This window comes from Maylandia zebra, linkage group LG17 (assembly GCF_041146795.1).
Source record: "Maylandia zebra isolate NMK-2024a linkage group LG17, Mzebra_GT3a, whole genome shotgun sequence".
NCBI lineage: Eukaryota > Metazoa > Chordata > Actinopteri > Cichliformes > Cichlidae > Maylandia > Maylandia zebra.
This window is the reverse complement of record NC_135183.1, coordinates 40,518,672-40,539,575: the sequence shown is the minus strand read 5'-3', so window position 1 is coordinate 40,539,575 and position 20,904 is coordinate 40,518,672. Positions and strand designations below refer to the sequence as shown.

The 20,904-nt window shown below is 42.9% G+C and overlaps 1 protein-coding gene across 3 annotated transcripts in view; it reads left to right on the top strand.

Annotated features, from left to right (window-relative positions):
- The window catches only part of tmtc1 (transmembrane O-mannosyltransferase targeting cadherins 1), a 94,882-nt gene extending 73,978 nt beyond the window's left edge, over window positions 1-20,904 (top strand). For all 3 annotated transcript variants that reach the window (XM_004573097.4, XM_012925275.3, XM_004573096.4), the window contains 6 exons: window positions 711-846; window positions 4,472-4,616; window positions 4,741-4,878; window positions 10,369-10,491; window positions 18,204-18,281; window positions 18,822-20,904. In XM_004573097.4, coding sequence (XP_004573154.3) covers window positions 711-846; window positions 4,472-4,616; window positions 4,741-4,878; window positions 10,369-10,491; window positions 18,204-18,281; window positions 18,822-18,947 — 746 coding nt within the window. In that variant the 3' untranslated portion in view covers window positions 18,948-20,904. The remainder of the gene's footprint in view (window positions 1-710; window positions 847-4,471; window positions 4,617-4,740; window positions 4,879-10,368; window positions 10,492-18,203; window positions 18,282-18,821) is intronic.

Sequence of the window (20,904 nt, the reverse complement as noted above, 5' to 3'; positions counted from 1 at the left end):
ATGTATTAACAGAAAGAGAACAGAATGGAAATAAAAGAGGGACTGAGAAAGAAAAACATGGACAGAGAGCTACTTGTACTGGTCAATATTTTGACTGTTTTGCCCTTTTTCACAAAGTATATGCTTATAGACTGCTCAAAAAACATTGTTTGATGGACGTCTCAATGCATTCTCAATCAGGTAAGTAAATCTCCAAAGGTTGATTCTGTTGATCTGGACATTTTCAGTGGGAGAAATGTTTCATCACTCATCCAAGTGGCTTCTTCAGTCTCAGCTGACTGAAGTTTTCCCCAATCTTATAAACAGTACAGCACAATGACTGAAACCAGCCCACTAAAGGAACAATGAGCTTGGAGGTGCTAGTTTCAGTCATTATGCAAATGTACTGTACCACTGAAAACGCTACGACCAGATGAACAGAATCAACTTTTGGAGATTGTTCGATGGAAATAAAAAAATTATCAACCTACAGAGGGTTAAATTCAAAAGACACCCTACATCAAAGTCCATTTTGCAGAAATGTCATTGCAGCAACTGAAATTGTTTACGGTAGTTTGCGGCTGCTGATGGGGTTGCAAATTAATACAATGCCAATGTTCTTCACTGATAGGAAGTGACACACCAGCGTGCTCTTTAATTCACTCCTCCCCATAACACTTCTTTCCTTTCCTCCCTCTTTTCATTCATTCTTACACTTTCGTTTCCCCCAGGAGAAGGACAGCGGGCAGCTGCTCACTACCAGCAAGCTGTGCGACTCAAACCGGCACATTACGTAGCCATGGTAAACCTGGGCCGTCTGCTCCGATCGTCCAATGAGAATAAAGAAGCTGAGTCTTGGTACAAAAGGTGAGCAAAATAGTTTTTCTAAGAAGAACAAAAGTATCTGTCAGCAAAAGTACCTATCTGTGCTGCCGTGTGGCTAAAAATGAGTTTCACATACATGTTCAGAACATTCAGAATTGACAGGATCCAAAAATAATAGAATCCTCAGTGCACGACAGGAATACACTCGACAGAGCCTTACAAAACTCTGTTGTTCAGCTCCTGTCAGAAAAACTCTCTCATATGATTAGACACTCAGAGTGGCGAGTTTAACACATTTCTTCTCGTGAAAAGGAGCAAAAGTCTTTGCCAGTGCTCGTCAGGGCGATCCTGTCGAGCCTTTTTATTGTCATGGTGTGCTGTGGCAGGCACGATGTAGGACCCAAACGCAGGCCCCGGAGACAGAATGATAAACTAAAAGAGGCATCTTTATTGCACTGTAGTAAAAAGGATAATAGAAGCAAAAATCCAATCCGGACTAGACCCTGAACAAAGGGAACACGGAGCACAGGGACAGGAGTAACAAACTGCAAGATGAAACACGACTGACTAGGGAACAAGAAAATAAACATGACAGAACTAAACCTACACTAAACATGAGGGGCACAGGAACCAAAACCTAAGAACTAGAGATCATCTAGAAATACAAAACAGAAACCAAAACACTAGCAGTCATAAGCCACGATGAAAATCGAAGATCACTAATAGTACGAAATTCAAAACACTGTCACCGACCCAGGACCGTGACATTTATACATTTCTCTAATCTTGTTCTGGGAAAAGAAATGTGTCAAAAGAAATCAGTTTACTTACACATCGTGCTAGAATACTTGTAACCAATCCCCTGCTCTCTCTGTCCTGGTCGTTGTGTCCTTGGGCAAGACACTTCACCTACCGCCTACTGGTGATGGCCAGAGGGGCCGATGGCGCGATATGGCAGCCTTCTGTCAGTCTGCCCCAGGGCAGCTGTGGCTACAACTGTAGCTGCCTCCACCAATATTGCTCTGTATCTATAAATTCCAGGTCATACAAATGAATGATGAAGAGTCATCGAAGCACATTTCTTTTTCCAAAATGCTTTTCCTGAAGTTGTTGAGTGTTGTTTCATGCCGATATCCAGTCCCCCTTTGCTATGTAACATATCACCTGTGAGGGCAGCTGTTTTTGGATCAGTATCTGTTGAGGTTTGTGCTGTGGCAGGCCCAAATGCAGGACTTGTACGTGTAAAGGTAAACTCAAAGCAGAAGTTTTATTTGCTGAGAAAAACTCTCACACTGAATACTAGAAACTCAAACCAGAAAAGTTACCAGGGACACTGAAATCACCAAATAGAATCCAAGCACAAACTTTTGGGTGTTCTAGATGTTTCCTAGATGACATCTTGGCTCATTGTGTAGACTGGGCCATCAAACTCATTTCGCGGGCCACATACAGCCCACTTTCACCTTAACTGGGACAGACCAGTGAAATTCCCCTTTCTGTAGAGAATATGTCTGTGAAGGTTCTCAGTCATCCAGGAGCTTAGAAAGAAAAGCGTCTGGACTACTTTAAGTTTCATTTCAAGGAGCTTCTTCAGCTCTGAGAGCAACTGGTGAACAGTTCCAGATTTTAAGCCCTATGGGTGTGTGTCCCTAAGAGGGGCCTGGACGCCCTATTGGTCCTCTACCTAATCACATGAGGTAAGGTGTGAAAACGATTGCATAAACTATGGATTTACATCACCCTCCCAGTCATTTTCCTGCTGCTGGCCTCCCCCTCCCAAACAGCAGTTCGAGTAACAGGTTAGAGGGTTTTTTTTCTTGTGCACGGCATCAGTCAGTGTCTGTGGAAAATGGATGGGACAGATGATAAACTCCAGCTCGAATGACGAAGCAGGAAGAAATTTCTTCAAAAGTGGGACACTTGGAGCGACAGGTTTAATGCCTTTGTTCTCTTTCAAAGGAAGAAACGACAACATAGTTAAAGTCTATGTGTGAGTGCACTTCAGGGCGATCCTGCTGAGCCTTTTTATGCGTCTCTCTGTTCATACACTTGTTCTGGGAAAAGATATGTGTCAAAAGAAATCAGTTTAGTTACACCGCGTGCTGGAATACCAGACAGCAGAGAGAGACATAGCATGGAGTGAAGCACAGACAGAGAGAGACTCCTCTTTCTGCGGGTTGTTCTTGTGGTCTGAACTAGGACTGGGCAATATGGCCCAAAATTCATATCTCGATATTCTTTAGCTGGATGGTGATATATGATATATATCTCGATATTTTTTTAAAGCCATAAAGTAAGAACAAAAAGAGAGTTCTTCGCCAAAGCTGTGTCCCAGATCTCACACAGGCACTTTTATTAACATACAGCGCAGATGTACAAGAAAAAATTACTCAGAAATAAATTATCAGCATTTATTAAATAATAATGCTCCATAAATAAAATAAAACAATGTTGTTTTTGTCCATAACAAAAAGCTCACAATTGTGCAGTCAAAATGTAAACTAACAGACGCTGGGCATAGGGCTGCTCGATATAACGATATATATATCGGATGACGATATAAAAACGTCTATCGTTTCATTTTACGCTGTCGTTTGTTTCGTGGTGTCGCAAAATAAACTGTTTACGGGAATATTTTTTTATCGTTTTGATGGTCACTGTAGTGGCTTTATTAATTTGTTAAAGTTCTCTTTCTCTTATATGTAATATAACCACACTACGGACGGACAAGCGCCTGTTTTTATGTGTTGCCGTTAGCAACAACGACAGTAAAACAATGGCATGGCTCCGCCGTCTGCTTGTTTGTTTTGCATATTAACCTTTCACAATAAAGCTGAAGATCCTGTTGAGACTCTTTAAAATAAACTGAATCACGTGAAAAATGCAGAGTATTTACGGATGAGAAGCCAAAAAGAGTCGCCAGGTGCTAAAAATAAAAATGGACAAAAGAGAGGCAAACTTGCAGCTCCACAAGTATAATTATAACGTAACATAGACTATATCGATATAAACGATATTGTCACATCTCACATCTCATATCGATATATTTAAAAACTCGATATATCGCCCAGTCCTAGTCTGAACCCAGAAATTAAATTGATATTGGCAATCAAATTACTGAAACACTTTTAAGCACGATTGCTCAGTTGTTATCACTTTGCTTTGAGGCACCTGCTGTTGTTGTGTTTTGTCATTGTTTGAATAAAATTGAAATTGAATTGAATTTTGCTTCATGCAAGGATTTCTTTGAGGAACTTTGAGTCCTTAACCGAGGCATAGACCTATAACTGGAATTAAACACTGGAGGTTCCCACTGGTCCTAATATTTAGGATGGGTTAAGAGAATAATCTTCTTATGGGGATCAAAAAGCTGGCGTCTTTCTGGGACCCTTTAAAGTTGTGACATTCAGATGAAGTACTCCAGGGTTTACAACAAGTTTGTATATATAGTGGGTCATGTACAGGTCCGAGTCCCCTGCACAGAAACCCTGATATCCATCCAACCATTAGTAAAAAAGGTTAAAATGCATAGAATAAAGTGCTTTCTTGAATTATGTGTGAATGGGTAAATGAGGTTTAATACAGTTGTTTTCAGATGCCAGTCTGTCTACCATTGAGTCTCTAATCCCCTCCATTGAAAACCATGACCTTTGACCTTTGTATGAAGGGCACTGCAGGTGACAAGGAAGGTGGACATTCTGACACCACTTGGAGCATTATACTACAACACAGGTCGCTACGAGGAGGCTTTGCAGGTGTACAGAGAAGCTGTGGCCCTGCAACCGGAGAGCACCGACATCTGGCTGGCTCTCGTGAGTAGGCATACATACTCAGACTTACTAAGAATAGCATTTAGTTTCTTGTGCGTTAGTTGGAAAGGAGACCACGTGCTAACCATAACTTGTTTCACACAAAAACTCTCTATGTATGTTTCAGGCTCAGGTTTTAGCAATGGCTGGTCGTACCAAAGAGGCAGAGAAGATGATGCTCGATGTCATATCCAGAAAAGGCAACTGCATAGAATGTTACCGCCTCCTGTCTGCAATCTACAGCAAGCGTGGCAACTACACAGAGGTAGGTATCGCGTCTGCTTTACATAAGAGCAACTGCTAATGATCTTTCTGAATCTGTTGTGTTAGCACCAGCAGCGTGTACGGCCGTCAGTGTTTATGACCCAGTTTGACAGAAGAGATGGTAAATGGACTGGTAGTTATATGGCGCCTTTCTACTCCAACTGAGCACTCAAAGCACTTTTTAGTACAAGCTGCAATCACTCTCAAAAATATTCATACAAGAGTCATCAGGACACTTGTATCCACTGACACTCCGATGCATTGGTATCTTTTTTTTTTTTTTGCCTGTCCCATTTGGTTCTTTAGCCGTCAGAATTGTTGTCTGAAGACCAACAAGGATACCCAATGGATTTATTTTGCCAAATGGATCATCGTGGCATTGCCGTATTGGTCCATTTGATCGACCTTTGTTTTTATTATTTATTTTATTTTATTTTCAATTGTTACAGACGGGACAGACATGAGTCAGGGATAGGAAAGGGAGAAAGAAAGAGGAAGGAAAAGAAAAACAGAAGGGGAGAGGGACAGTGAGAAAGGGGGGGAGAAAAAATAAAATCTCCTGGATCACCTTTTGAGAGAAGAAGAATAGAAAACAAGCAAAAAAAAACCAAAGCAACATACTAAACACAACACCATCGCATTAATCTAGCTAAGTGTAAACAGCAGTAAATACTAAATATTCAATGTTGTTGTGCAGCACGCAGGACAGACAGCGCACAATGTGCTTTGAAGTAGCAGCCAAGAAAGGTGTAATTTAAGTCTACGAACAGTGAACACCCGTGTGCACACCTGTGTGGATCAGCGCGCTTGTATTCAAAAGGTTTCCACATGTAATGGTCTGCAAGAGGATGTAGAGAGCCATAGCCCCGCCCCCCAGGGCATGAAGCAGGCATGGAGGAGATCCAGGCCCCAGACATCCAGAGGCCCCAGAGTGCGAGAGCCCAAGGAGGACCACCGGAGGGCATCCGTGCCACCCTCATGGGAAGGGCTGAGGATCCCCAGACGAGGCATCACCCAGTAGCCACCGAGCAGAAGCTAGACGGGGCTGCACCGGCGTGCCCACCGGCTCTGCCGGCAGCCAGCTGTGTCAGAGTGAACCGAGCCGCAGGCCCAGAGGCCGGAGGCCCGAGGGCCCCCCGCACCCCGGAGGAGGCCTGACTGAGCAACAGGCGCCAGGCCCCGCCAGGTAGCCACCGGGAGTGAGCCGGTACATACCTGAGTGCCCAGCCCCAGACACCAAGAACCACCAATGCACCGACCCCTGAGGGCATCAGTCACCGGCAGGGAGTGTGGTGAGGTGAGATAGGCCCTGGAGGGCCTGGGAGTTCCCAGAGAGGTGGAGTCTAAGACCCGACCTGACATATAGACACAGACAAACAGGCACACACAGACACAAACATGCATTCCCACCCTCATGCACACATATACAAACACTCAGCACTCACCCAACGTAAGGATTGGACATGTACACACAATCACACTCCCCAAACATGCTCTATACCCCGGGTCCAGGTACCCTCGCCCCCAGAGGGGGAGACAGAACCCAGACCCAAGAGATGTTACCCTTCCCCCCGGGGTGGAGGCAAGCAGACCGTCCCAGGCTCCGCAGCAGCAGGGAGGCCAATCGGACAGCCAACATCTCCTCCCAGCCCCCCCGCCCCGATGGCTAGCAGAGAACGGGGGTGTGTGAAGACCCCATACCTCCCTCCCCCCGCTCATGTGTAGTGTTGCTGCGTGTTGTATAAAGTGCATTTAAAACAAGGGAGAGCATGGTGCTGCTGCTGCCAGAGAGCAGCAGGTGTCAGCACGGCCCTTCCCGAGAACCCTCAATGTCTACATGGATTTAAAATTGAGAGGTGGGCACCGGTGCCAGAGGTAGGTTTGAGTATACAGACCGTCCACTGGACGCCGTTAACGTGCCCACCCTCAAGGCCCTATATATATGTGTGTGTTATGAGAGTGTAAGTAATGTGGATGTCTAAGTTGTGAGATAAAATTGAGGCACAGGTGGCCAGAAGGGGACAGAGGGGGGGGAATGTCTCCCCTGCACCCTGGTGACACACCCGCACCCCAAGGCCCTACCTGTGTGGGTGAGTGTGGTGGAGCGGGAAGAGGGAGGTAGCCAGGGATGGGGAGGAAAAGGAGGGAGGGGAGGATGCCCCTCCCTAGGGCCAGCTCCCCCGCTGGCCCCAGTAGGCACCCCCGTCCTCTGGTACCCACCAAGGCAAGGGAGCCCAGGTCCATCCAGACCGGGGCCTACGGTAGCACTGCCAAGCCCCACAGGACCCGGGGCAGCCCACCCTACCCCACCGCAGAGGAAACTGTACCCACCCCAACATTCAATCGTCTCCCATACTACACAAGACAACAGACACCCAGGTTAAGTTTATTCTCCACCTTTCCTATGTCTCTCCCCCACCTGCAGAGTGGACTCCTGCAAGGATGCATTGGTATCTTGCCTAAGAATTCTTTGACATGTAGATAGGGTTAGGTATTGTTTAGGTTTTATCCGATACCGGTGCCAAACCGGTACTTTTGAAACTGTGCCGGTGCTTAAACGGTGCTCGAACTGGTGCTTAAAGAATGGAGAACACAAACTTTGTCCAAAAACCTCTCATGTGTAGCTGTTTTTTGTAAAAAGATAACAATGTTAGCCTTTTCTGCAGCTATGGGGCATATATGGTATCACTCTTGGCTGGAAGCAGTGCTTAAACAATGGAAAAAACACAAACTTTGTCCAAAAACCTCTCATGTTTAACTGTTTTCCACTTTTTCTTTGGTCATTTTTGGCCAGGGTGAAGGGAGTACCTGCCATCAAACAAGAAGACAGCCGCATGTAGCTATGATGATGTTTGCTAGTTCACCTTACATGCATTAATGTAATAACGTGGTTAGCCTACTCAGCGTAAATTACACACGAACAACATTAAGCTACTCACCCAGAGAAGAACGGCTGCTGCTGCATCATCATCCTCATCATTTCTGCTACACTGGCAGGGCTAGGGGCCAGGACTCTCCTCTTCGGGTTCTTGGGGGATGTTGCTAACTCTGGGTCCGATAACAGGCACCACACCCGCAGTAGATGTGCTCGGTGTGAGGTCTCACAGCAAGCTATCAAACACAGCACATTTCTCGGCTTTTAAAAAAACGCTATGCGTCGCCAGGCGTTTCATCAGATTCGAGGTGTTACCTCCTTTGACAGTATCACAGTATCACCTTAAAGCACTTGTTGCAGGCTGCTGAGTTTGCATCTTTTGCTGTGAAGTACAGCCAGACTTTTGACCACTTCGCCTTGGGCATTTTTAATCTGTAGCTCTGCTCTAAAAGAACGTATGTACCTGGGCCCGCCTACTATCCTTGGAAAGGTAAAATGATTGGCTAGAATCCAAAGTGTATGACATCTCAGGGGGAAAAAAAAAAGAACCACCGAAATAAAGCACCGAAATGTGCGCTGCTTTTCGGTCTGGTTACTACCATTTACCGGTACCCATCCCTACATGTAGTCTGGAGGTGCTGGGAAGACTCCTCCAGTCTGGCAGACAACCCAGCAACAGCCACTCCTTCGGCACATCTTACCAATCAGTCAAGTCTGGAGTGTAATGATTCGTGTGTTGAATGATGATACATGAATGTATGCCTTGCACAAACCAAGGTGGTAGAGAATCTTATTTATATACAGTACAAGACTGAACGTAAGTTTATATGTATGTAGATGTGTATGTGTAGGAGAAAAACCTCCTAACATATGGGTAAGACGCTGTTATGCATTCTAAATCATCCTCATCTCCCTGACCATCCCATGAGGCCAATGGGAAATTAGGATTCAGTTGTAATTTCTTACAAAAATCTGCCCCAAAATAACAGGCGATCGTGGCTCAAGAGTTGGCAGTTCGTCTTGTAATCGGAAGGTTGCCGGTTCGAGCCCCGGCTCCGACAGTCTCGGTCGTTGTGTCCTTGGGTAAGACACTTCACCCGTTGCCTACTGGTGGTGGTCAGAGGGCCCGGTGGCGCCAGTGTCCGGCAGCCTCGCCTCTGTCAGTGCGCCCCAGGGTGGCTGTGGCTACAATGTAGCTGCCATCACCAGTGTGTGAATGTGTGTGTGAATGGGTGAATGACTGAACGTGTAAAGCGCTTTTAGTCCTTAGGGACTAGAAAAGCACTATACAAATACAGGCCATTTACCATTTACCATAACAGTAACATTTTCTCTCATAGAGAGTTTATCAAAGAGTCGTTGGTAGACTCTGCCATGTTAATATACACTGATTTAAAAAAACAAAGCAAAAACAAAAAAGAAGCATTTGAGAATGTTTTCAAATTCACCATCTGGCCCTGAATGGACGGACGGATCTGGAGCTTCAGTTAATAAACAAGCAATTTTGACATTTTCTCCCTGGCTCTGGACTAGAGCTGTGATGTCACAGCCCGCTGATTAGTTTTTGTAAGTAGGATAATGACAAAGTTTGTGATTACAGGAGAGCTAGCAGCAATGCAATCAATGAAAGGCACTGTGACAGAAAGTAAGTAGTTAAAGGAAGTGACCGGATAGGCCTGAATGGACTTGGACTGAAATGGGACAAACTGGCAGCTGTTACAACTGATGGTTGTCCAGATCTGAGAGGGAGAAGTTCTCAGATGCAGAATGGGCAGAATGGGAGTCGGATCCTGCATTTGCTGTTGTGATTATACTTAACGTTTTCACCTCAGACATTGAACCTGATACTAATGCACTTGTTCAAGCTTAGATAAGACTAGATTTCTCTTACCAAGCAAGAAAGAAGAACTGAGAAACTGCAGGTGAAGTTATTAATTTACAAGCAAAATAGTAATAGCACTTTCTTAAAAACTTTGATGCCTTCACTGTTCATGGAAACCTCAACATTGACGTTTACCTAAAGCCAACACACACAGACCAGTATCTCCTCTTTGACTCCCACCATCCTCGGGAACACAAACTTGGAGTAATCAGGACCCTACAACACCGGGAAGAAAATGTTCCCTCTAAGCCAGAAGGGAAAGAAAGGGAACACACACATAAAGCAAGCCCAAACAGAAACAGAGTATGCTGTGTAATGCAGCGAGCAGTGCTCAGACCTCTACGTCTGCATTTAAAGGATAACGGTCACTCTTTCAAGGATGCCAATGTTCACATGGTTTAAAAAAGGAGTGTGATTGACTATGTTTGAACAGAGGGGGTGGCTTACAACACCAAGTGCCTCCTACAATGCAGTTTTGAGATCCCCTTCCGAGCACTTTAATCCCCACTAACATCTTGCATCAAACATCTTCAAGAAACTTGAAGATGTCCAGATGTTTTTCTTTCCAAGCTCCTTAGACTGCCACATTTGACTGAGAGCCTACACACACATACAGTCAGACTAGCATGTAGAGTTCGACAGGTCTGTTCACCTGCAGTGTGTGTGTGTGTGTGTGTGTGTGTGTGTGTGTGTGTGTGTGTGTGTGTGTGTGTGTGTGTGTGTGTGTGTTCCAGGCTCTGGAGGCTTTGGACAAGGCCCTGCAGCAGAATCCCAGTGACCTGACAGTGAGAGCAGAGCTATATTTTTCCAAAGGGAACCAGCTCAGAGAGATGAACCAGCTGGACCGAGCCTTTGAGGTACTACAATCTGCACTCTCTGTCACACACAGACTTATCATCTTTCCCCTCTCATATTTTTCTCTCTTTTTCTTCCTGTAAGCAACATGGATTTTCTGTAGCTGCTAATGATGACTCTCTGTCTGTGTTTGATTCTGTGATGCAAACAGTAATGTACAGGGTTCGTATGGGTGTTTGAAATCCTTGAAAATGCTTGAATTTTAATGTTGTCTTTTCAAGGTTTTGAAAAGTGCTTGAATTCAAGATGTGGTGCTTAAAAGTGCTGGAAAGTGTAACTGTATTTCATTCACCACAAATAACTATCTTTTCATATGGTCTTACTGAGGTGATGCGAATTGAAACATGCATTCTTTTTTTTGGTGGGGGGGGGCTGGAAAAGCTGGAAGTCCTTAAAAAGTGCTTGAATTTGACCCCGAAAAAGGTGTATGAACCCTGAATGTAAGAAACGATGCCAGGTACAAAATTACATGGTCTGCAACTGTGCTTAATGCTAACTCAGTCACTTTTACTTTTACTTTTAAACAAAGTATTTTTCTGGTCTGGGCTAATCTTCTCAAGATATTTACAACAAATCACTAAATTTGATCAGCAAAACTGTTTTTTAGACTCACAAATCAAAGCGAAATCAAGTTGTCTTGTAGAGTGTTTTTCCTCCCACTACAGCAGGGGTGGCGAATCGAGGGCCGGTGTCCTGCAGGTTTTAGATGTGTCCTTGGTCCAACACAGCTGATTCAAATGGCTAAATGACCTCATCAGCATGTCTTTGAGTTCTCCAGAGGCCTGGTAACATCATCATATGAATGTGTGTTGACCCTATGGAACGCCAGGACTGCCATAATGAATTAATTAAATACACCATTAAATAATTAATTAAATGTGGCAATAATTAATTAAAATTGGAAATAATTAATTACATAAATATTTACGACACATGTAATTAATTAATTATTTACACATTTAATTAATTATTTATTTATTTTACATTTTAATTAATTATTGCCACATTTAAATAATTATTTAATGGTGTATTTAATTAATTCATTTTGGCACAGTTGACTCCTTCTGGTCTCACCAGGTCTCACCCATTTTATCTGTCAACCTCACCCATCAAACTCAGGGGGCGGGGTTAACGCTGATCGAGTCAAAACCATTGCTTTGGCCTGGTGGCCATTGGTTTTAGCACACAACAACCGGCATGTGGCAGCTAACAGAACTGAACTTTGAAAAACCCTGTTTGTGTGTCACCAAATACCGTTTTAATATTTTTTTAGCTGAGAATGTAGTGGTTTAATCTTCATGTGTCTGGTCGGTTTGTCAAGATACAGCCTCTTTGCAAAAGTGCTTCAATGATTTCGGAGATGTCTGCCCAGTCTGACGGCAAAGCGTGGGATAGACCCGCTCGCCTCGCAAGCAATCGAGCTGTTATTGCCACTGGCAAAGCGCAGGCCTGGTACACAGCTGTAATAACCCCCGCTGACACTGACTTTTTTTACTGAGGTTATATTTATCGGAGTTTTGTTTCCTGATGTTCTTATGTGTCCTACGTGTTTCAGTCGCCAATTCTGAATTATAACTAACATTAAAAACATGTTTAAGGAGGAGAGAGAGCAAATAAATTCAATTAACAGCTGATCTTTGGGTTTTTGTTCAGTAATCAACGTGACCTGTGTATAAACGCATAAAAGAAATAACGTTGGTGTTTCCGTCATGTAGTAACTGCTGGCTTTAACTGTACAAAGGTTGTTCGACACTATGAAACACATACAGACTTCATGATGTTCGGCTAATATTTTTATTGTGAATATTAATCATGAGGGTAAACGGCCCTGTACACCACGGAGCGAGGTCAGCATATCCACGATATCCTCAGCTCCATGAGTTAACACAGAGTTTCCCAGCTGACTATCTAACTGTCATCTACGAATATGTCACGGCTCATATCTATATGATTTTACAGGAAATCATCCGTATTACTGCCAACTATTCCAGAGACGTGAAAATCTACAGCATAAAGAACACAAAAATATAGCAGTCTAACGCAACACTGTAACAGAGATGAACCGTCAGTTTGTCGCAGATCAAAGTGGAATGAAAGTGATTGGTTGAACAGGTGTGATCTGTGTTTTCTGCATTTTCATCAGCGTAAGAGACTCAGCAGCAGATTAGAATAACAGTTACACATTTAATAAATCACAAAATTAACAAACCTGTTCGGACAGTTTGAGTTTGTATTCCCTCAGCTGCAGACTCGCTGTTGTTTAAATGTTTGAAAAGGAAGATTAGATATAAAAAACGTCAAACATAGACTCAGTCTGCGTTCACATTTGATATGAGGCCAGCACGTATAGTGGCTGTGTCCTGTTTTAAGATCATACATGTAAAATTGTTGTCTGACCTCCGTCGATCCAGCCGCTCAGAGTCCGTGGTTACCATGGTTACTGCATAAGCAGCTGTAATGTAAACAGCTGGCACAGCGGAAACCTACCAGCAACATGAGTGTTTATGCTTGTCATTGCAAAAGAACCGTCTGAATGGTTAACTGAAGTTAACTTGGATAAATTATAGTTAAGGAGTATCACAGATAACGCTCACGTGAGCTGTGTGACTGTTCACCACTACACTGAAATCAGTAGGCTATTACTGAAATACATGTGCTATATCATAAACTATGATATAAACAGGGAGGTCCTATTAACATGTTTAGTTTTAAAGGACACCTTCCTGCCTTTAGTCTCATTCATGAGCAGTATTAGTTTTCGTCTAACATCCAGAAGTCTGCACCATGTGTTTCATAGTTTCTAACAAGCCTTTGACAGGTAAACATAACATGACCGAAACACCAAAAAAAAAAAGGAGAAAAAAAATCACACAAATTATATGTTAACCTCATTTATTTTAGTTAAGTAAACTCTAAAAATTCTAACAGACAGCTGGTGCTTAGAATACAGTTGAATAACTATTAAAAAACAGATGATATAATATTTCTGTCCAGGTTGCAGTCTGCATGATGAACACGCTGTTGCAAACTCTGCTCCTCTCGGTGGAAATGCGCCTTCTCTTTTCTTTCTTTAAAACATTTTATAAGTCAGTTTACTCTCAAAATTCACTGTTAAATCCAAAACACACCAGATAAAGAAAAGCGAATGGTTCAGTCTAACACATGTGAACCATTAAACGTCTGTAAAACTGTGCAGTTCTGAAACGTAACTTTAACCTCAGCCAAACCGATTTGCTCAGTTGTAAATAAAACAGCGAAGTAAACGTGACCCGACAGACAAAACCTGAGTGAATTAAGTCCAGCGTTTAACCACTGAGAGCTAAAACTCAGGTGAGGTTTCAAAGCTGTGCCAGTGATTGGACATCAGCCGCTGATGAAGCTGTTCGCCTCTAAAGTGCTCTGTTGGGAAACAAGCTCCAGCAGCTCTGCGCTCGGGGAAAACACTATATTTACTTATCTTGTGCAGAAAAATGCGCTGACATTGCTTTATATCGAGCGCCGGCTGCCCAGTTAAACTGTGACTATCACCAGGTAATGTGGGTGTGTTTCTTGAATTAGCAGCAGGTGTTAAACAGCTGACAGATGAGGAGGAGGATGCATGCAGGTAAACTGAGGGTCTGTTGAGCTGATCGCTGGTGTCGTGAGAAAAATGTCAGCTCGTTCTTTATGTTACAGAAGCACAGAGACACAAGACCAGGCGGAAAGAGACGATCGTTCGGTGAAAATGAGAATCTGCGAATGCAACATGTGGAACACGGAGAGTGGAATAAACAAACCGGTTAACGTACCCCCCCCCCCCCCCCAAAAAAAACAAAACAAAACAAACAAAAAAAAAAACAAAAACCAAACTATAAAAAACTTAAAAAAACAAACAAACAGTTAAGCTGGAACACCGGGGCTGTGAGCTCGGTGCACTCTGTCAGCTGACTGTTAGCAGAGCGAGTGACATCTCTGAAAACATCTGAGCACTTTTGCAAACGTGCTCTATGTTGACAACCTGACCAGACATGTGAAGATTACGGCGCGACATTCGTGGCTAAAACACTGTTAAAAGTGTAGTTGGTGACAGAAAAACGGGGTATTTTAAAACTACACCACCACCATTGCTGCCTGTGATTTGAAATGCATTCTGGGATACCTGGCTGCCCCAAGTCTACACAAGCAATCGATTATCTAGGATCGACCTGTCTTGACTTATTTTGCACGGCAACCAATCAAATGTTAGAGAAGCTGCATGGCAGCGTTAACCCCGCCCACTTAGTTTGATGGGTGAGGCTGACAGATAAAATTATTTCAAGGGGAGAGATGAAGGGGACAAAAGTGCCAAAATGAATTAAATAAATAAATCAATAAATAATGAATTAAAACTGTCAATAATTATTTAAATGTGTTATTAATTAATTAAATATGTTAATAATTAATTATGTCATTAATTAAATAAATATGTCAATAATTAATTAAATGTGTCAATAATTAATCAATTACATGTGTCGTAAATATTTACGTAATTAATTATTTCCGATTTTAATTCATTATTGCCACATTTAATTAATTATTTAATGGTGTATTTAATTAATTCATTATGGCAGTCCTGGCGTTCCATATTGACCAAGGGTGAGATGTAAAAGGAAAAAGGGAGCTTTTAGAGGTTTCTGACAGAGGAGGTTTATTCACTAACAGTACTAGATGGTAACTAGTGCTTTTTAATAAGCAGCTAACAGCACAAAGCACAACCTAACCTCTGGCTAAACTGCTATTTTAGCAAGATAGGAGAGAGCAGAGCGGAGAGCCGGAAGTGGGGCGCCCGATCTGGCTTCCTACACCTCCCCGCCGGATCGGGCTGTACGCTCTACCTCCCCACTGCCTCCCAAAAAGGGAAGAAGAGCAGAGGGGAGAAGAGCAGAGTATTTTCTTTTCTCTCGCGGTTAGCTGACTGCCTTAGCTGCCCAAGTGATGTCAGCCCTTTTTAACCATAGCCAGTGACTGGTCCTCTCAGCAGTGTCAGCTAGTTCTCTTATAGCCTGCCGTTGCGCCTCTCCTCTGATCCCATTCTCTCTAAGCAGCTTTGCTGTTGTACTGGCAACAAAGCCCCTGCACCGCACTTCCACCGGGTGCACTTTGATCTTCCAGCCTAAATAAATAAATGTGTAAAATGACAGAAAAAATCCTGCTCAGAAAATGTCCTTTTCTCCCCATGCTGTGGATCCACTGTGAAAAATAGACATTTCTGAGTGGATAATGAAAAAACAGCAACTTTTCTGTGACTTAATTGTTATTGTTTATCTATTAATTATCAGTGTAGTTTTAAATTTAATTGCAATGGTGGAAATCTTTATCAGTAGGGAATGATGTAAAACCTATGTCCAAAATATGCTGTGCTGTGTGCTTAAACTTCATTCTCTACAATGTGCATAGCATTTGTAACTGCTCTCACAACAAAGGTGCACGGTACGATGCACGGTCCGCCCAAAGTCATTCAAGAGGTTTTTTTTGCTGTTATTTTTGCTTAATTTCCTCAGTTATTAAGTGCAGATTCATCAGGCTCTCCTGTGTCTTTCCTCTGATCTCTCTTGGCATCATATATTTATTGCACATGCCACACATCAACAGAGATGACACAGAGAAAGATGGAGTCTTCTTTGGAGTGAACATAGCGTTGAACTCGGGTATACATCGAGGTTTCGTTTTTTTGTTCTTGTTTTTGTAAAGTTGAGCAATCTCTGGAAATTCAGCAGAAAGTGAACTGAAAGGAATCAGGTCATTAATGTGATTAAAGTCAGGCAGGCTTGTCCCTGCCTGCTGGCCTTCCTCCCACTGTGGAAGTTCCACCCATTCAGAATTGCTGGCACACTCACAAGAAGTCATCCGAGACCGATGGTTGAGATGCAATCTGCAAAGGAAATTTGTGGAGGATACAGGAAACTTGAAATGACTTTCTGAGGAGGCTTGAGAGGAGAGAAAGCAAACAGAACTGCAAGAGACTGATGATTCTGCCAGAAACGCTGATGGACTGAAAAAGAGACTGGAAGAAACAGGGGTGGGGGTCATCTGAGGTCACTGAAGCTTCAAAGAAGGCCATGTCTGTGCACGTGGGATGTTTTATTTCACAGCATCAGCACAGTGTCTAAAGAAGCCAATGTGAGGCTAACAGCCTGAGAAGCAGTTTGAATTTTACACTTTCAATCAAACGCACTGGTTTATAATATTATAATTTTAATCTCTTACTGCCTGTTGTATTCTAAAACTGAAGGCCCCATCTTATCTTAATGACCTTGTAGTACCATATCACCCTATTAGAGCACTTCGCTCTCGCTCTGCAGGCCTACTTGTTGTTCCTAGAGTATTTAAAAGTAGAATGGGAGGCAGAGCCTTCAGTTTTCAGGCCCCTCTTCTGTGGAACCAGCTTCCAGTTTGGATTCAGGAGACAGACACTATCTCTACTTTCAAGATTAGGCTTCAAACTTTCCTTTTTGCTAAAGCATATAGTTAGGGCTGGACCAGGTGACCCTGAATCCTCCCTTAGTTATGCTGCAATAGACGTAGGCTGCCGGGGATTCCCATGATGCATTGAGTTTTTCCTTTCCAGTCACCTTTCTCACTCACTATGTGTTAACAGACCTCTCTGCATTGAATCATATCTGTTATTAACCTCTGTCTCTCTTCCACAGCAGGTCTTTATCCTGTCTTACTTCTCTCTCCCCAATCAATCACAGCAGATGGCCCCGCCCCTCCCTGAGCCTGGTTCTGCTGGAGGTTTCTTCCTGTTAAAAGGGAGTTTTTCCTTCCCACTGTCGCCAAAGTGCTTGCTCATAGGGGGTCATATGATTGTTGGGCTTTTCTCTGAATCTATTATTGTACGATCTACTGTACAATATAAAGCGCTTTGAGGCTACTGTTGTTGTGATCTGTATAAATAAATTGAATTGAATTGAATTGAAGTCACAGGATCTCCAGGATGCTGCCGAGCTGAAACATAATCACCTAAATACAACAACGCTTTATAAAATGGTATAAAGGTTGGCATATCATGTGATATGTCACAAATTATAGTTAAAACATGTTTGTCTTCCTGACTGATGAGTGTTGTTTCTGACCATATGGATCCCTTCATGACCATCTCTAAAGGTCTCTTCTAGCCAGATAATGTCATGGAGTCAAACTGGACTCAATAAGTTATTGAAACCAATGGCAGAGATTTGATTACAGCGCTCCATCAAAATTTGTGTCTTTTTTGAATGGTCAGATCTTACAAATTGAGTTCAGAGAAGTTCAGGAGCCCAACTCTCCAGATCTGAACCCAGTAGTGAACCTTTAGCATGTGTTGCTGTGGGTTATGTGGCTTAGGTGTAACCGCAACCTACACCAGCTGACCAACTAACTATTAAGTCTGGTCGATTCTGTTCATCTGGATGGTCTAGATGAACAGAGTCGACCGTTTGGGATTTACTCACCTGGATGATTGAGCATGCATCAAGACATATTGAGTCCGGTCCCACTTCTGCTGTTAAAAATGTTGTGAATGGAAAACCCAGTGTTGTAGCTGCTGCTATCAGTTGGTAAATTTACCAGTGAGCCTTTGAGTAATTTTCAGAAAGCAACTGAAGCAACCAGGTACAAAGCTGCAAGGTTTGTACTTGGTTGCATTATAACAAATAATATGTGTTTACCTGAGATTTGCCCCCAGAGATAACTGAGTCCTCTTCTCTATCACCAGAGTTACAAGCTCGCTGTTGAGCTCAAACCAGACCAATCACAGGCCTGGATGAACATGGGAGGAATTCAGCACATCAAGGTAGAAAAGACACATTTAAAATCTGACAATACAACTGAACACTCCTGACAAACTTTACATGTGTCCGACATCTGCGAGCATCAGCATGTACTGTGATGTTTGTGCTATATAAAGTTCTGTCCACTCTACCTCACTCTCTAAATCACTACTGGGGTGGTTGCCCAAGATGTCTGCTGGCTCGTACTGCCCAAGTCTTCCACTACAGAAACCATGTTAGAGGCTGACAGAAACCAACAGCTGTCCTTGGGAAATGGGCCTTGTTGGACCCATCCACCAGTTTGAGCCCAAACCGCACGCCCATTCATGGTGATCACTCACCCCCTTCTGTCTCAAAAAGGTCATGGAAACATGTGCAACAGCTGTGAAGCTGAACTACACATAAGCTGCTAGCAAAAACAGTGTCGTGTTGTGCTGTGATTTTGATCCAGGTCAGGCAGATTTAAACCCAACTCAAAATGACCTCAACCTAATGGCAGAGCTCAGCGGCAGCAGGCAGGTCTAATGTGAAATCAGATTTGTAATATGTGTGTGTTTGTTTAGGGAGATTATGCAGCTGCCAGGATGTACTACCAACGCGCCCTCCTTCTCAGTCCAGGTTCCAAACTTCTGAAGGAAAACCTTGCCAAGCTGGACCGACTGGAGAGGAGACTGACAGGGGCTGTGTAGACTGGTGCCAGTGACACGACACAGTGGGACAAACACTTGCTCTGGAGCCCAAACACCACCCATTAAGACTGTTGAATAAACTTAGTCTGTTACGACGATGGGTAGGAGAGAAAAGAAGTAGGGTGAACCTCTCGGGCCTTCAAAGAGACTGGCCCCCAACTACAGGCCCAAAGCCTTTCCTGAAGGATACAAAGAGAAGCTGGTAAGAGCTCTGTGCATTACCAGCCTGCATCAGCTTTTCTTCAACATGCATATCTGTTTTCAACATTTGCGTTTCATTTTCTTTAAGGCACTTAATCAGAGATCTTCCTGAGCTCTGTGCTCTGCCTTTGAAAATGATTCACATATTTACATTAATGCAATAAAAGTGTGCAGATTTAATGAAGGGAACGAGTGGGCAGGTATTTTCCTGACCCTAAGGTATGAATAATAAAATGATGTAGGTTCAGAAGTCACCTGTTTGCTTTGGGGTTCTTTCAGCTCATGGACACGAAGAACATCAGAGCCCACTGTTTCATGCAAACAAACCATGTCCCAACCTGACATAAGACACCTACACTTCACACAAAGACATTTTTGTGAATCAATGCCCATAAACGGAGGTGTATCGATTATTTTTATGCTTTTGCATGAATTAATATTGAAGACAAATCTCAAATCAAGACCAAGTGTAACCTAACTGTTGGTAAGCCTCAGAGCCAAACATTTATGATGTTGGTAACTTCCAGCTTCTGAAAATTCCAAATCCCAGCCAGCAATGATTTCCATCTCCGTCAGTATCACAGCAAACCAACTCACACAAACTCTTGGAACGTGCTGTCATTTGGATTGTTGTTCTTTATCAATTCAAAATGAAGCGTCTCAGCAAAGTTTTTATTGATTACTTATTATTTTAAAATGAGTGGTAGTACAATGTGGCTTTGGAGTTGGAATCAATCAGGCACATTTAACTCTGAGCAACTCTGAAATTCAGCAGAGGAGCTCTTTGCTGAAACAGTGTCTTGATGCTCTGATATTGTATCCACGGGACACAAAAGTAGTCCCATTTCTGCTGTTACAGTTTATGGCTCCTGCCCTCCAGCAGCTGGGGACTTTCAGACTGCTAACTCTGAACTTCTCTGCAGCAGAAGGAAGTTTTGGCTTGACTGGTTCCTTGTACATTGTTCAGTGGTATAAGTGTAACAATGACATGATTGTATTCTCTGATACATTGTGTCCATCATCAAAAATCACACAGGCAGTGTTACGCTGTCTTGTTTGCAGCATTGTCTGTCCTCAGACTTTTAACTTTACATTTTTAGAAAATAAAATTTCCAAACTCTAATTGAAAATGAGCAAACATCAGATGGTGAATAAAAATTTAAATGAGTTCATTACAGACATCAGATTGCCTCTGTCTATAATGTTTTTTCAGCTAAGATAAGCAACGCACACCGCTATCATACTTGAGCTCCATTCTTGGGCCTCATGATTAAATCAGTAACTATATTAACTAAAGAAGGTTATTTAAAGATCTGCAAAGTAAGTGAAGTTTATATTTGTATAACCCAATGGGAAATAAGGACAGATTCATTTGGATCCCACTCTGCTGGGATATTTAAATGAATATATGTGTAAAGCTCTCTTAAAATGTCATTATTCTGGTAACAGCTGCTTCCTCTCTAGATTACCTAAATCATATTTATCTGATCTCCACTTATGGCAGAAGCTAGAATAAACAGCCTGATGTCACAAGTCTTCAGCAAGTAGAATAAGCTAATGTGTCGGCTCCTGTGTGGAGCTCCAACTTGTGGGTTCATGTGCAACATAACCTCTGAGGAATGGTGTTTCGCTGATCGTTGTGGTTTTATTGATTCTCTCGAGTGAATTTTATTGTGGAATGCCAATGAGATGAAAGTGAAGTGACTAGTGCAGTGACTGGGTTGCACCAAGAAAATAAAATATATCTTTTATTAAA